This window comes from Telmatherina bonti, assembly GCF_933228915.1.
Source record: "Telmatherina bonti genome assembly, chromosome: 2".
Taxonomy (NCBI): Eukaryota; Metazoa; Chordata; class Actinopteri; order Atheriniformes; family Telmatherinidae; genus Telmatherina; species Telmatherina bonti.
The window spans coordinates 16,761,977-16,774,226 of record NC_136620.1 but is presented as its reverse complement, the minus strand read 5'-3'; the positions used below and the strand labels follow the sequence as shown (position 1 = coordinate 16,774,226).

The 12,250-nt window shown below is 39.6% G+C and overlaps 1 protein-coding gene across 1 annotated transcript in view; it reads left to right on the top strand.

The window, feature by feature from the left end:
• Window positions 1–874: 874 nt before the first annotated feature.
• Window positions 875–12,250, top strand: part of LOC306768225 (voltage-dependent calcium channel subunit alpha-2/delta-4-like) — a gene marked incomplete at both ends in the record, with an annotated part of 83,448 nt that continues 72,072 nt past the window's right edge. The window contains one exon of the mRNA XM_079256491.1: window positions 875–975. Coding sequence (XP_079112617.1) covers window positions 875–975 — 101 coding nt within the window. The remainder of the gene's footprint in view (window positions 976–12,250) is intronic.

Genomic DNA, 12,250 nt, shown 5'->3' with positions numbered 1-12,250 from the left:
GGAACCAAACTTAGAAGTGAGCTGTCGGAGGGGTTGGTGAAGTGTATCACCGTGCATTGTTTCTCTGTTTCAGTTATTACTCGAAGTAATCAGCTCATGGTGCAAGTGTGTGTCAGGGCATCATGTTAGCGCCTCTTCCTCTCTTTTAGTTTTTTTCCCCGCCCTCCGACAGATCTGATTGGTCGCTAGGAAGTCTGTCTCCAGAAATTGCTCTAATCCTCTTAGATAAAACAGAGCCTTCATCCAATCCCCTGTGCCAATCCCTCCTCCCATGTCTCTCTCTTCCCCCTCTCTCTCTCCCTGTCTCCTCCATGTGAAACAGAGTTTTTAATCCAAGTGGATTATGTTGCAAATTGGGTGACAGTGGAGACGAAATCTGCCGCAGACTGATGCCTTTATGACTTCCTGAATATCTGTAAACTGGAGAAGTGGAGCAGACCCATCAGAACTGGTTTTAGGAGCAGCAGCAGGTGGAGGCAGGAAAACTGTTCCGGCTGTGATTCCTGGAGGCTGTGGGATGGATTTCAAACATGACAGCATCCTCTTCCTGCACAAACACATGTGACTTTTTCCTCAGTCACTTTAAGGCTTGGATGGCTCTAAAATCTTCAAGGATTGTTTCCCTGAGGAGGACGGGAGGTTAAACCAGGTACCAGAGAGAAGATGCCAGGACAGGTTTATCTAGACATGAGACACAAAGCACTCAGGGTCCAAAGTGCATCACTGCAAACACTGTTGTAGTTCATCTGTAGCAAAAATGAGGAAACCGTTTACTACAAACTCTTTAACATCTTAAACTTCCAAAGCTGCTCTCTTTTTGTAAAACTGCCTTCTGAATCTGGGAGTGCGAGCTGTGTATCTGGAAGAAAGCAGGATGGGGGGCAGGACACCTGGAACCAGGAATCTCCTGAGGATTTGGGGATTTTTCTGTTTGTGGATTACAGCCGATACTCAGATGAAAATCCCACCAGAAACGTAAGGACCTTCTTCTTTCTCTTCTCCCTCTGGATACTCAATCCCATTTGGACCTATTTTCAGAGAAAACACACAAAAGAAAATGTTTTTAAGTCATGATGGTCTGGTATTGTGACTTTTCCTTTGTTTATCTAAAGGTTGAAACTGTTCCCTTTTAGGACTGTAGAAGCATTCAGATGTTTGACTGGATAGAAGGGCTTAGTACAGGGGTGTCAAGTTCATTTTAGTTCAGGTCCCACATTCAGTCTGATCTCCAGTGGGTCGTAGCAGCATAATAGACTCTAGACTCTGTTTTCTTTTTTTTAGTACAAAGTACAAATATATATCAACATGTTTATGTTAAATGATCATTTTGGAAAACAATACGACCCACATGCAGAAAAATAAACACCTGATTTTGTCTCAGATTCACATTGAATGATGTATTTATAAACTACTCATCCATTTCATTTTAGTTTTATATATTATTTATTTCTTTTACATTCTTATTTAGTCGTCTTTCCCCATTAACCTACTTTACTGCGAAGCCAAAATTCTCCCTGAAAGATCATTTCAATTGTGAAGGGGGTCTAGCAGTGGTTGTGTCTCAGTTTAGGTTCTATGCACATAGAGCACCGACTAGTTCTGGTCTACTGTGGCTGCTTACTGTTTGTGTAATAAGACCTAGCCATACCATTGTGTTCCAGTCCGCTGTTTCTCAGCAACTGAAAAAAGCTTAATAATCAAAGCATTCCCAATGTTTCCGGTAATTCCCTCAGGTAAATTTACATTTTGTACCAAATGGGACCAGAAATTTTAATTTACCTGTTCCTTTAAAACGAAAAGAATAAAAAATTTACAATAAGACATTTTATTAACCACTTCCAATATCAAATATGGCATGATTCCAGTATAATTAATGGATTTGATTTTGTCACATTTCTAACAGAAAATGGTAAATGAAATAACACACCGCCACTCCTCTGTACTAGACTGCTGCTTGTTCAGTGGGAGCTGTGAGGTTGCAAAGGTTACATGCAGTATCTAGACCGCCAGTAGCCTCCACTGTATGCCGAATGCACACCTGTGTCAGCTCTCCCCTCTAATGCAGAAGATGCTCAACTTATTGGATTCAAAGGGGATTTTATTGTTTTGTTTTCTGCTGTTTTTGAGGACGACCTCTGCTCTTTTCTTTGTTACTGACAGCATCATCATCTGTGGACACCTCTGTGTCAAAGTTGACCATTTAAATGATGAATGTGGCCTCTTCTCCACCATCATGGCTCAAGCCTCCTGAGCAGAGAGCATATTGAGTAAACATGCCACTGACATGGTCCAGTTAGATCGAATTCGCTGTGTGCCCCAATTTGTCCATGTAGTTCAAAGCCTCTTTCTAACTCCCACCTCACAGGATTACACAAATTCATCCTCACAAAAGGCAGCGGTGTGCATACTTATGTAAATTCTCTTTACAAAAGAAAGGTTTTGTATCCAACCTAACTTTTAGAAAGTGTGAAATGCAAACTTTACATCCCTATGGTTGCTTTTCCATCTAAACATTAAAAAGATGTTGGTTTTCATTAATATAGATGATAAGGTGGAGGAACCAGCAAATCAGGTGTGTGCTTCTGTCTGCCCATACGCTGCCATGTCAAGGCCATGACATGGCAGCGTTCACATGAAGGCAGCGGCTGATGAGACAGTGGCGTGGAGAGAAAAGGCAAAGCAATGGAGAATTTGTGGGGTTTGCCTAACTAAACAGTTTATAATAAAATACACAGAGGGACAATTTCAGGTGTTATTTGAAAGATTTGCAGACTGGTGTGAAAGCACATACAGAATTTACTTCTTCTCAATGAGCCACGGGTCTTGTTACGGGCCCTTCCTCTGTCCGAAGCTCTCACAGCAGCAGAAGTTCCAGCGATGTGCTGCAGTCAGTAGGAGCAGGAGATGCTCACTGGCTGATCCAACCCTGGCTTCCCATCAGATATTATTGCCTTTAAAAGATGGGTATGAATAAAAAGATTTAAAAAAAAAAAAAAAAAAAAGGTGTGTGTCATCTTCAAATTTGTGTCTTTTAATTGAGTTTAAGAAAAAGATCAAAACAAACAAATCAGTGCTGGTCAAGTTAGAGCACTTTTCTGATGAACAGTAGGAAAAAAAAGGTGCAGAAGTCTGAGTGAAATTTTGTCATGAATTTCACAAGACTTTTATTTATCATTACTTTTGTGAATTTCAGCTTATTTCAGTGGCAGATTGTTCTTTTTCAAAAATTAAAGTGGAGAAACACACAACAGGATGATCCAACTTTACTGTAATATCCTTTCAACAAGTCCAAATGAGGCTCAGCAGTGTGTGTTCCCTCTGCGTGCCTGTAGGAGGAGAAACAACCCAGCAGCAGGACCGCTACCTTCTTCTTTGTGCAAGGAGGAACAGGAGGAGCACTGCCAGAGCCCTGCTAAATGAGCTCCAGCAGGTCACAAATGTGCATGTGTCTGCTCAAACATTCAGAAACAGACTCCATGAGGTGGTGTGAGGGCCCGACGTCCACAGGTGGGGGTTGTGTTTACAGCCCAACACCATGCAGGACGTTTGGCATTTGCCAGAGAACATCAAGATTGACATTCGCCACTGGCGCCCTGTGCTCTTCACAGATGAAAGCAGGTTCACACTCAGCACATGTGACAGACGTGACAGAGTCTGGAGACGCCGTGGAGAACGTTCTGCTGCCTGCAACATCCTCCAGCATGACTGGTTTGGCAGTGGGTCAGTAATGGTGTGGGGTGGCATTTCTTTGGAGGGCCACACAGCCCTCCATGTGGTCGTCAGAGGTAGCCTGACTGCCATTAGGTACTGAGATGAGATCCTCAGACCCCTTGTGGGACCATATGCTGGTGCGGTTGGCCCTGGGTTCCTCCTAATACAAGACAATGGTAGACTTCATGTGGCTGGAGTGTGTCAGCAGTTCCTGCAACACGAAGGCGTTGATGTTATGGACTGGCCCGCCCGTTCCCCGGACCTGAATCCAACTGAGCACATCTGGGACATCATGTCTCGCTCCATTCACCAACGTCAAGTTGCACCACAGACTGTCCAGGAGTTGGCGGATGCTTTAGTCCAGGTCTGGGAGGAGATCCCTCAGGAGAACATCCGCCGCCTCATCAGGAGCATGCCCAGGCATTGTAGGGAGGTCATACAGGCACGCAGATGCTACACACACTACTGAGCCTCATTTTGACTTGTTTTAAAGGACATTATATCAAAGTTGGATCAGCCTGTAGTGTGTCTTTCCACTTTGAGTAGAACTCCAAATCCAGACCTCCATGGGTTGATACATTTGATTTTTACCAGCACATTCAACTATGGGAAGAACAAAGTATTTAATAAAAAATATTTCAGTCATTCAGATCTATAAAATATTACTTTAGTGTTTCCTTTATTTTTTTTAGCAGTATAGATGTACTTTATGTATTTTTATACTTTTACATATTCCAGTAGAACAGTATTTATTCCCAGGTATCTGGAATTTAAAAATCTAGAAGTTACTTTAGGTGTACATAAATGTACATTTCCTCATGTGTGTAGTAATACTGACCATAAGAGCTGACTCATGTCATCATACAAACTGAAGTCAGATGTATTACTGTGAAAACTCACACAGATTCATTAGAAATTACAGTTACTTTTATTGAAATATTAAAGTCAATATCTTCCTAGAGTCCTGTGAACAGGAAGTTTCTAAGCAGAGGTTTCTCTTACCTTTGAGAAATATGTCGGTTATGAACCTGAGTCCAACTGGACTTGTTTTACATAACTGAAGCTACAGACTGTATACTCTGTTTTGTTTTGTTTTTTTATCAGTGTCCTGAGGGAGTTCACAGGCTTTAGATTTCCCTCAGGACTTACTGAAATCTGCTCTCCTTTCTCAGTCAGAATGAGCAGCCAGATTAGTCTCTGTGCTCTGGCAACATAATCTCATGACAAATAGTAAAAATACCTACAGTGGTCCACAAAAATATCTAGCATTTTTTCCTATAAAAGCCCAAAATATCCAGTACTGGCATTCAGTTTGATTCTTCTTTATTCAGCATCAAATCAGCATCTGCTGTGATATTGATTATATTTCTACAAGTTCAACCTGACAACATTAATCTAAACAAGGACCAGTAAAAACTTCTGCAGAGCAGCTCATTAAACTGCAAATATATAATAACATATCAGATGTTGGAACTGAGACATTTTAGCATTTCATGGAAAACATTTGCATAGTTTGAATCTGACTGCAGCAACACATATGTAAAGAAGCTGGAACAGCAAAAGGCTGTAAATGTACAAATGAAACTAACTGCATGATCTTTGACAAGTCATTGGGTTAATTGGAAAAAGGTCAGTAATATGACCAGTAATATGGATATTAAAAAGTCTTTCAGAGAGCCAAAGTTTATCAGACATAAAGTTGGATAAAGGTTCACTAATCTGACACAAACTGGGTCTGCTCCATTATGTAATATTTTGAATCAGGGGGAGTCTCTGTGCACATGGGACAAGGCTGAACGTGGGAAATAAATGTTGGTGATCTTGAGGCCCGCAGGAAGGACTGCATTAAAACCAGACATGATTCACTTCCAGAAATCACTGCGTGGCATCAGGAAGTCTTCCAGAAATCACTGTCTGTTCACACTGAAATCAATTTAAAAAAAAACAAGTGAACAGGATCCAGAAAAATACGCCATCTACTCTGGAACAAAGCTCCTTTAAAACAGCCTGAGGCCAAGTGAAGAACTGTCCTGCAGACTGAAGAGGAGTGGTACACCCAGCTTGTCATCACTGAAGAGGGCTCATACTTTTTAAAGTATGGACCCTCGCGGACCCTGAGGTCCTCAGGTACCGGCCTTTTAGTTCTTCCTAAAGTTCGTACCACAACATATGGCGAGGCCACATTTCAGTATTACGGGCCTCGCCTATGGATCAGCCTGCCTGAGGGCCTCAGGGCTGCAGAGACTGTTGATGTTTTTTAAAAAAAACACTCAAGACCTACCTTTTTAGTTTAGCTTTTAACTAAGTTTTAACATTCTTATGTTAACCCATATTTATTCTTCTTTTTAGTTAATTCTATTTATTTATATATTTTATATATTGATTTACATCTTTTTAGTTCATTTGATTTATTTATTTTATATATTTATTTTCATATTAGTATAGATTTTATTATTTTATCATTTTTTAAATGGACTTTACTTTTGTTTAGTTATCACTCCAGCTCTCTCCTCATTGGGGTCCTCTTCACCAAGGGCTGCCCCTGCTCTGACTGCATGGGTGTTGCTGTGGGGGCTGTCCCTGTCTGTTGGGTCGGGATCCGGCGCTGCAGCTTTACAGTTGTGGCGTGGGTCCTATCTGCCCGGACCCGGGTGGCCCCCATGGTGATGGCCTGGGTGGTCTTGGTTGGGGGTAGCCCTTTGTGTAGAGGCTCCCTGAGAATATTGTTTCTTTATCTGGTGCACATCTGGTACAAATGCACCTGGCCATTCATCTTCTTTTAACTGTTATAAATAGGGCATGGGTGAGGGTGGTTGTGGGTGGGTGAAAGGGGATGTGTATGTGTGTTTGTGTTTTATCTACTTTGATGTAAATTGTTTTATAATGTAAAGCACTTTGTATTGTTTTTAAGCACAAAAAGTGCTATACAAATAAAGTTTGATTTGATTTGAATTGATTTGATAATCTCTGTATCTCTGATGGTGTGGGCTTGCATTGGTGCCTACACTCTCAAAAATAGAGGTACAAGATAAGGACATTTCTGTACCTATAGGTTAATTTTAAAGAAATGTTCTCTCAAAAGTACAATACTGGACTTTAAGAGACCAGAAGCACACCTTCAGAGTATGAAAAAGGGTTCAAAGTGACATAAAGTACAAATTTGTACCATTTTTACCATAAGGGTACCTGCAGCATTGAAAAATGTTTGTCGTGACAAAAACTATTGTTAGCAGCAGTGCTTTAGGTGGGCCGGTATGCAGCGGTACACAGTACCGGCACTTTTAAATTCTATCCTTTTGCCCACCGGGACTATTTTTTACAGCGTATAGTGCATACTGGGACTTTTACCAGCTTTTCTTCAGCAATCAGTATACCCCCCTACGACTTCACCACATATTACAACTTATATTTGATGATTTTATTTTAAAAAATTTTTAAAATGTCGCCTCAAAAGAAATGTATTGTTAAGACTGGTTTAGACGCACAACACTTGGTGTAGCCCACAATGTCAGTGTTTTGAGTTTTTGAAGATTATTTCTAGATTAAAGATAAGATAATATTGCTAAGTGGCATGGACCAAGCCTAATGCTGTGAAAAACATAAAAAAAAATAACTTGATAAGGTGAGGTTGAACTTGATAAGGTAAAAAAATAGACCAGAACTGAAGAGTACAGAAATGTCTCTCAAAAGAGTACACCCCCAGCGACAAGCATTTGTACCTTTTTAGGTACAAGCTGGTACATCTATTTTTGAGTGTGTATGGTGTGGACAACTTTCACACCTGTCACAGCTCCATCAGTGCTGACAGGTACATGGACATCCATCACACCAGTAAAGCTTCACGGGAGAACTGACCAGCAGCTGAACTTGCCTGTCTGCAAACCAGACCTTTCACCAAAAGAAAACTGGTCTTCTCACTTCCCAGACGTTTACAGATGTTCAACAATCCTAAACATCTCCCAGTTGCTGATTTCAAATTTAAAATGAATCAAGACCGTCCATTAAAAAGTGAAATGTCTCAGTTTTAACATTTGACATGTTGTTCTATAAAATATGGGCCAATGAAATTCCATTTCCATTTACCTTTTACACATCAACCCAACTTTTCGGAGTTGCAGTTGTGCCTTTCCTGATCACTTTTCCAGTTGATGTTTCTGATGTTTGACAAAAACAAGACGTAACTTGGTTTCAGATTAGGAAAAGTTCTGTGTAGGTAAAAGAAACCTGAGATATTGCAGATTTTGTGTAAACATGACCAAGTTACAGATGGACCATGTCTCCGTGGAGTATCTTTGTTAAGCAGTAAAGAATTCCCTAAAAACTCTCTTTTTTTTGCTATCAAACTGCTTTTTTTTTCTGTGATTGGGTTGAAAAACAGCCAGACAAAATGTCCCAGTGACACAGGATCATGTGGTGAACAGATGGGCCTGCTACATACCCTGTCATGATATCCAGCCCCGCTTATCCAACCAGTGGCACACTGACCATTGTTCAGCTCATAATTGGTCCATGACTATAGCCAGATGTTTGTGCTTATTGTTGGTAGGACACATATCTTTTAATCCCTTGCATACACTTTGAGTTATAATCACATCTTTTACCATATGGAGAGCTGAATGTTTATATTTAGATGGAAGTGCTTATAGATGCTCAGCTCTCCATATGAAGTGTGTTTGGAGTCTAATAGTTCATGGATTTCATGGAACAGCTTTAAGAAAGTCGGGGTCAACAGATAAAACTACTCCTCTATTCTTTCATATTGAAAAAGTTTTTTTTCCAACAAATATCCAAAATCATTTAAAGTAGGTATTCCATAAAGAACCAGAATGATCTTGACAAAGAAATAACAAAAGAAGAAACATACAAAGCAAACACACTCATCTTCACTAAAGAAACTAAAGAAACTAAAAGCAAAAAGAAATAATTAAAACTGTAGTAGTCCAGCAGCAACTGCACCAGATGTGAAGTAAAAATAAAGAATATGTAAAAAAAGAAATTCATAACAGTAAAATTCAACCATAAAAATGTATTTGATTTACCATTTACTTTTCGATGGATGAGGCAGTGAAACAACTTTATGTATGGGTGCATGAGAAGACACTGTGCAGATGTTTTTTTTTTTTTCTGCTATCCAGGAAGCTCCATTGGTAATGAGTAGGTTGATACACTCCAAGTTCAGTCTGTTATCTTTAAAACAAAACAAGCAACAATCTTACAAAAAGTCTCTGTTACAGTTGTATCCAACACAGGGATTGACTTCATTAAAAATATCACCTGCTGTTTCACTTTGTCATCTTACCTCCTCCTTGACAGCTACTTGTATGTGTTCTTCAACAGTTTCACCACCGGAGAATGGCCTGTTGTTTAGGTCTGGCTATTTGGAAAGCTGCTTCTCATGGCTTTCTGCAGCAGTGAAGGTTGCAGAAATTCGCTTGTACTTAAAGTAAAGGTCTGGACCTGGTTGGGTGGTCATTGTGTTTTTTTAATGCCAATATTTTTTCTCCTGAAAACCAGGTCTTAAGAGAATCATGTGCAGATGACAAAAGACTTGCTCACTGTTGATCTGTGTTTTATTTCTATAAAGTGCTGCTAGTAATAAATTGGTTTGTTTTTTTTTTGGTTTTTTTTTGTTTGTTTGTTTTGGTTGACCTTTAAGCTGATAAATCTAATAATTCCTTTATTTTACATCTTTTTAGTTTCAGAATCTGAGTATTTAGGCTGTGCTGAAAATGATGTCTGGTTGTTGACTGGGATGAAAAGGATTTAACTTCTGTAAATGTTTTTTTTTTTTTTTACATATAAAGATAAATACTAAGAAAAAGAAGCAAAGAAAAAGTGCCAGTAAAAGTGGTAAAATGTTTTTCCAGTCATTTAATTTAGTTTAAGGCATACAGGATTTTTTTTTCTTCTGACGAACCATCTTATCAGATCTGCTTCCTTTTTTTTTTTTTTTTAGCTCAGATTGCTGCAGACTTATAAATTTACATGTGAACTTACTTTTCTCCTGATACATGTTCAACATACAGCATGAAAACCAGGAAATTGGGGGTGTATTTTGTCCAGTGGTTTGGTCATAATGATGTCAACGCAGCCTACTGCATGAACTGAAGACTGTCTGACTTCTGATATCAGACGATATCAGATCTCCATCTGTGTGCAGATTACGGACAGACACTGTCGGACAGATCACCCTCAGCACAGAGCATCATCTGCCTTGACTCTGGGGGGTGATCTTCACAAGGGGATTTATTTTGGGGATTTTTAGTTCAAATCTGTGACAGATGGAAAAACATTAAAGGTAGATTTGCTTCAGTCATTTAAACAGTGGTTTTTAATCTGACTGGTGACATTTCAGGGATGAAAAGAGTTGAACTGAACAGACAGTAACAGCTGAAAATACTCTGAGATGAGGTGTGGACAGGGAACACAGCTGATCAGACTAATCGCTGAAGATCATGAGCATTTCAGCAAGCAGCAGAATGTGATTATGGAGGTGCCATCATACAAAGAAGGATCTGAGTCAAAAGGTGAAATAGGCTTAGACAATAACAGGATTTTGAAGACCTTAAACTGTGTGTGTGTGTGTGTGTGTGCATGTGTTGGGTTGGGCTTACTGAATAAATGCAGTATGCTGACAACATATGGGTTTTTATCAGGCAGATGATGTAATAATGTGTGTTTCACACTTTTGGGATTAATGCTGAGAGGCCAATACGCTCCTCCGTCCAACAATGCGTGTTGATTTACCAGCTACTGTAAATGTACATACTAACCAACTCCCATACCTTACTATTTATTAATAATAGTAGTAGCAGCTGTTGTGTAATTATTATCATTATCATTATTAACAAACAAGTCACACAACAATGGTGTGGTACAAAAGAATGTCTGTTTACAGATTACTATCAATATTTGTCAAAGAAAAAACCTAAAAGGTTATTGTGGTTAGTTGCGGTGGCCCTGGATTGGTGACCTCATGCCTGGTATCTCCTGGGACAGGCTTTACAACCCCTGTTGTACAACCCTGCATTGGAATACATAGATGTAGAAAATGGAAATAATTTAGAAATAGCTCCAGAAATAAACACATGGAAAGATATGCTAATTAAACACCCTCCATGGTCCCTCCACCACCATCTGCCAGCTACATAATGTCGGTAACCACTATTTTAATGCAGATAACTTTCTGACTTTTAGCTGGATGATGCAAACTTGTGACCACATTCTCACCTGGACAAAAAACTAGTGGAGCAAGAGAGGTACACGACTGATCGCATCTTCATTAATTTGCGCTTAATTACAGCCTCAGAGGCACATTTTCACCCTGACACCCTTTGTGTGATGCAATCATTTAAATAATCATCATTAGTGCAGCACTAATAAACACATTAACCAACAGCGAGATAATGGTTGGTGCCCAGTTTCTTTGATGGTAACACACAGTTTATTTGCTGATTGTAGTTAATTGAAGTTTTATAGTGTTGTGTTAGTGTTGTGTTATTCTCCTGCACGTGCAGCTGTTGTGTTGTAAATTTTGTTTTTGTGATATTGTCGTATTTTGTGGTGTTTGTGATGTTGTGCATCTCTGTGTGACTGTGGGACACCTGCAGCTCCCTGCTGTGACCCAGATGAAGAACAGATTATCTAAATCTCTTTTATCACTGTTATATTTAAGGGTCTTTTTCTGCTGCTCAGCAGCATCACCATGGCAACGAACAACTACACGCCGCAAGAGCTTTATTAATTGTTATCTGAGATAAAATGCAACTATAATGACGGCTCTGTCTTCCTGTCACTTTGCAGTTTGCATCAAAATTTCACGCTCCATTTTTAATCTTGCTGCTCCAGTCCCGTTAGTCGGATGACAGCTACAGCTGGACTCTTTTTGTTCTCCTTTATGTGTTTGATAAACATTTCATTCATTTAAGCACAAGAGTCGATGAAAGAGTAAACTCTTCATTGGTCAGATGAATCTGCAGAACAGGTTGAGCCCAGTGAGGCCAACCCAACTGGCAGCAGTGTTGGCTCAGACTGGTGGCACAAATCAGGACAATCCAGGATCTCGTCTGAGCTCATCAGAAAATACACAACCAACAAGAACAATCTGTTTGTATGAATTTACATGTGTGACTACAGTATAGACTGATGTGCAATGTTTATTTTCTTTGAAAGTTTCATCCTGTTCAGATTAATGAGAGAGAGAGAGAGATGTTGTCTCAGAGACAAATGACCATGTCAACTTACACTCACACCTACAATCAGTTTACAGTCATCATGTAACACTTCATGGATGTTTGGACTGTAGGTCAGACCAACCGTCCCACTCTCTGACAAACACCATGATTATATAACAGTGAAACTAAAACACAGATCAACTGTATGTTGCCAAAAAGCTTTGAATGTAAAATTCTTCTAAAATGAGAAACTTTAGGTTTTTTTGAATTTTATTTTAAATTTATATTTGATGGACCTCTGTCACCAGAAGTCTCCTCATTTGAGCAACTCGGCTACATCACTTCCAAAATGAAAAATAGTTTCA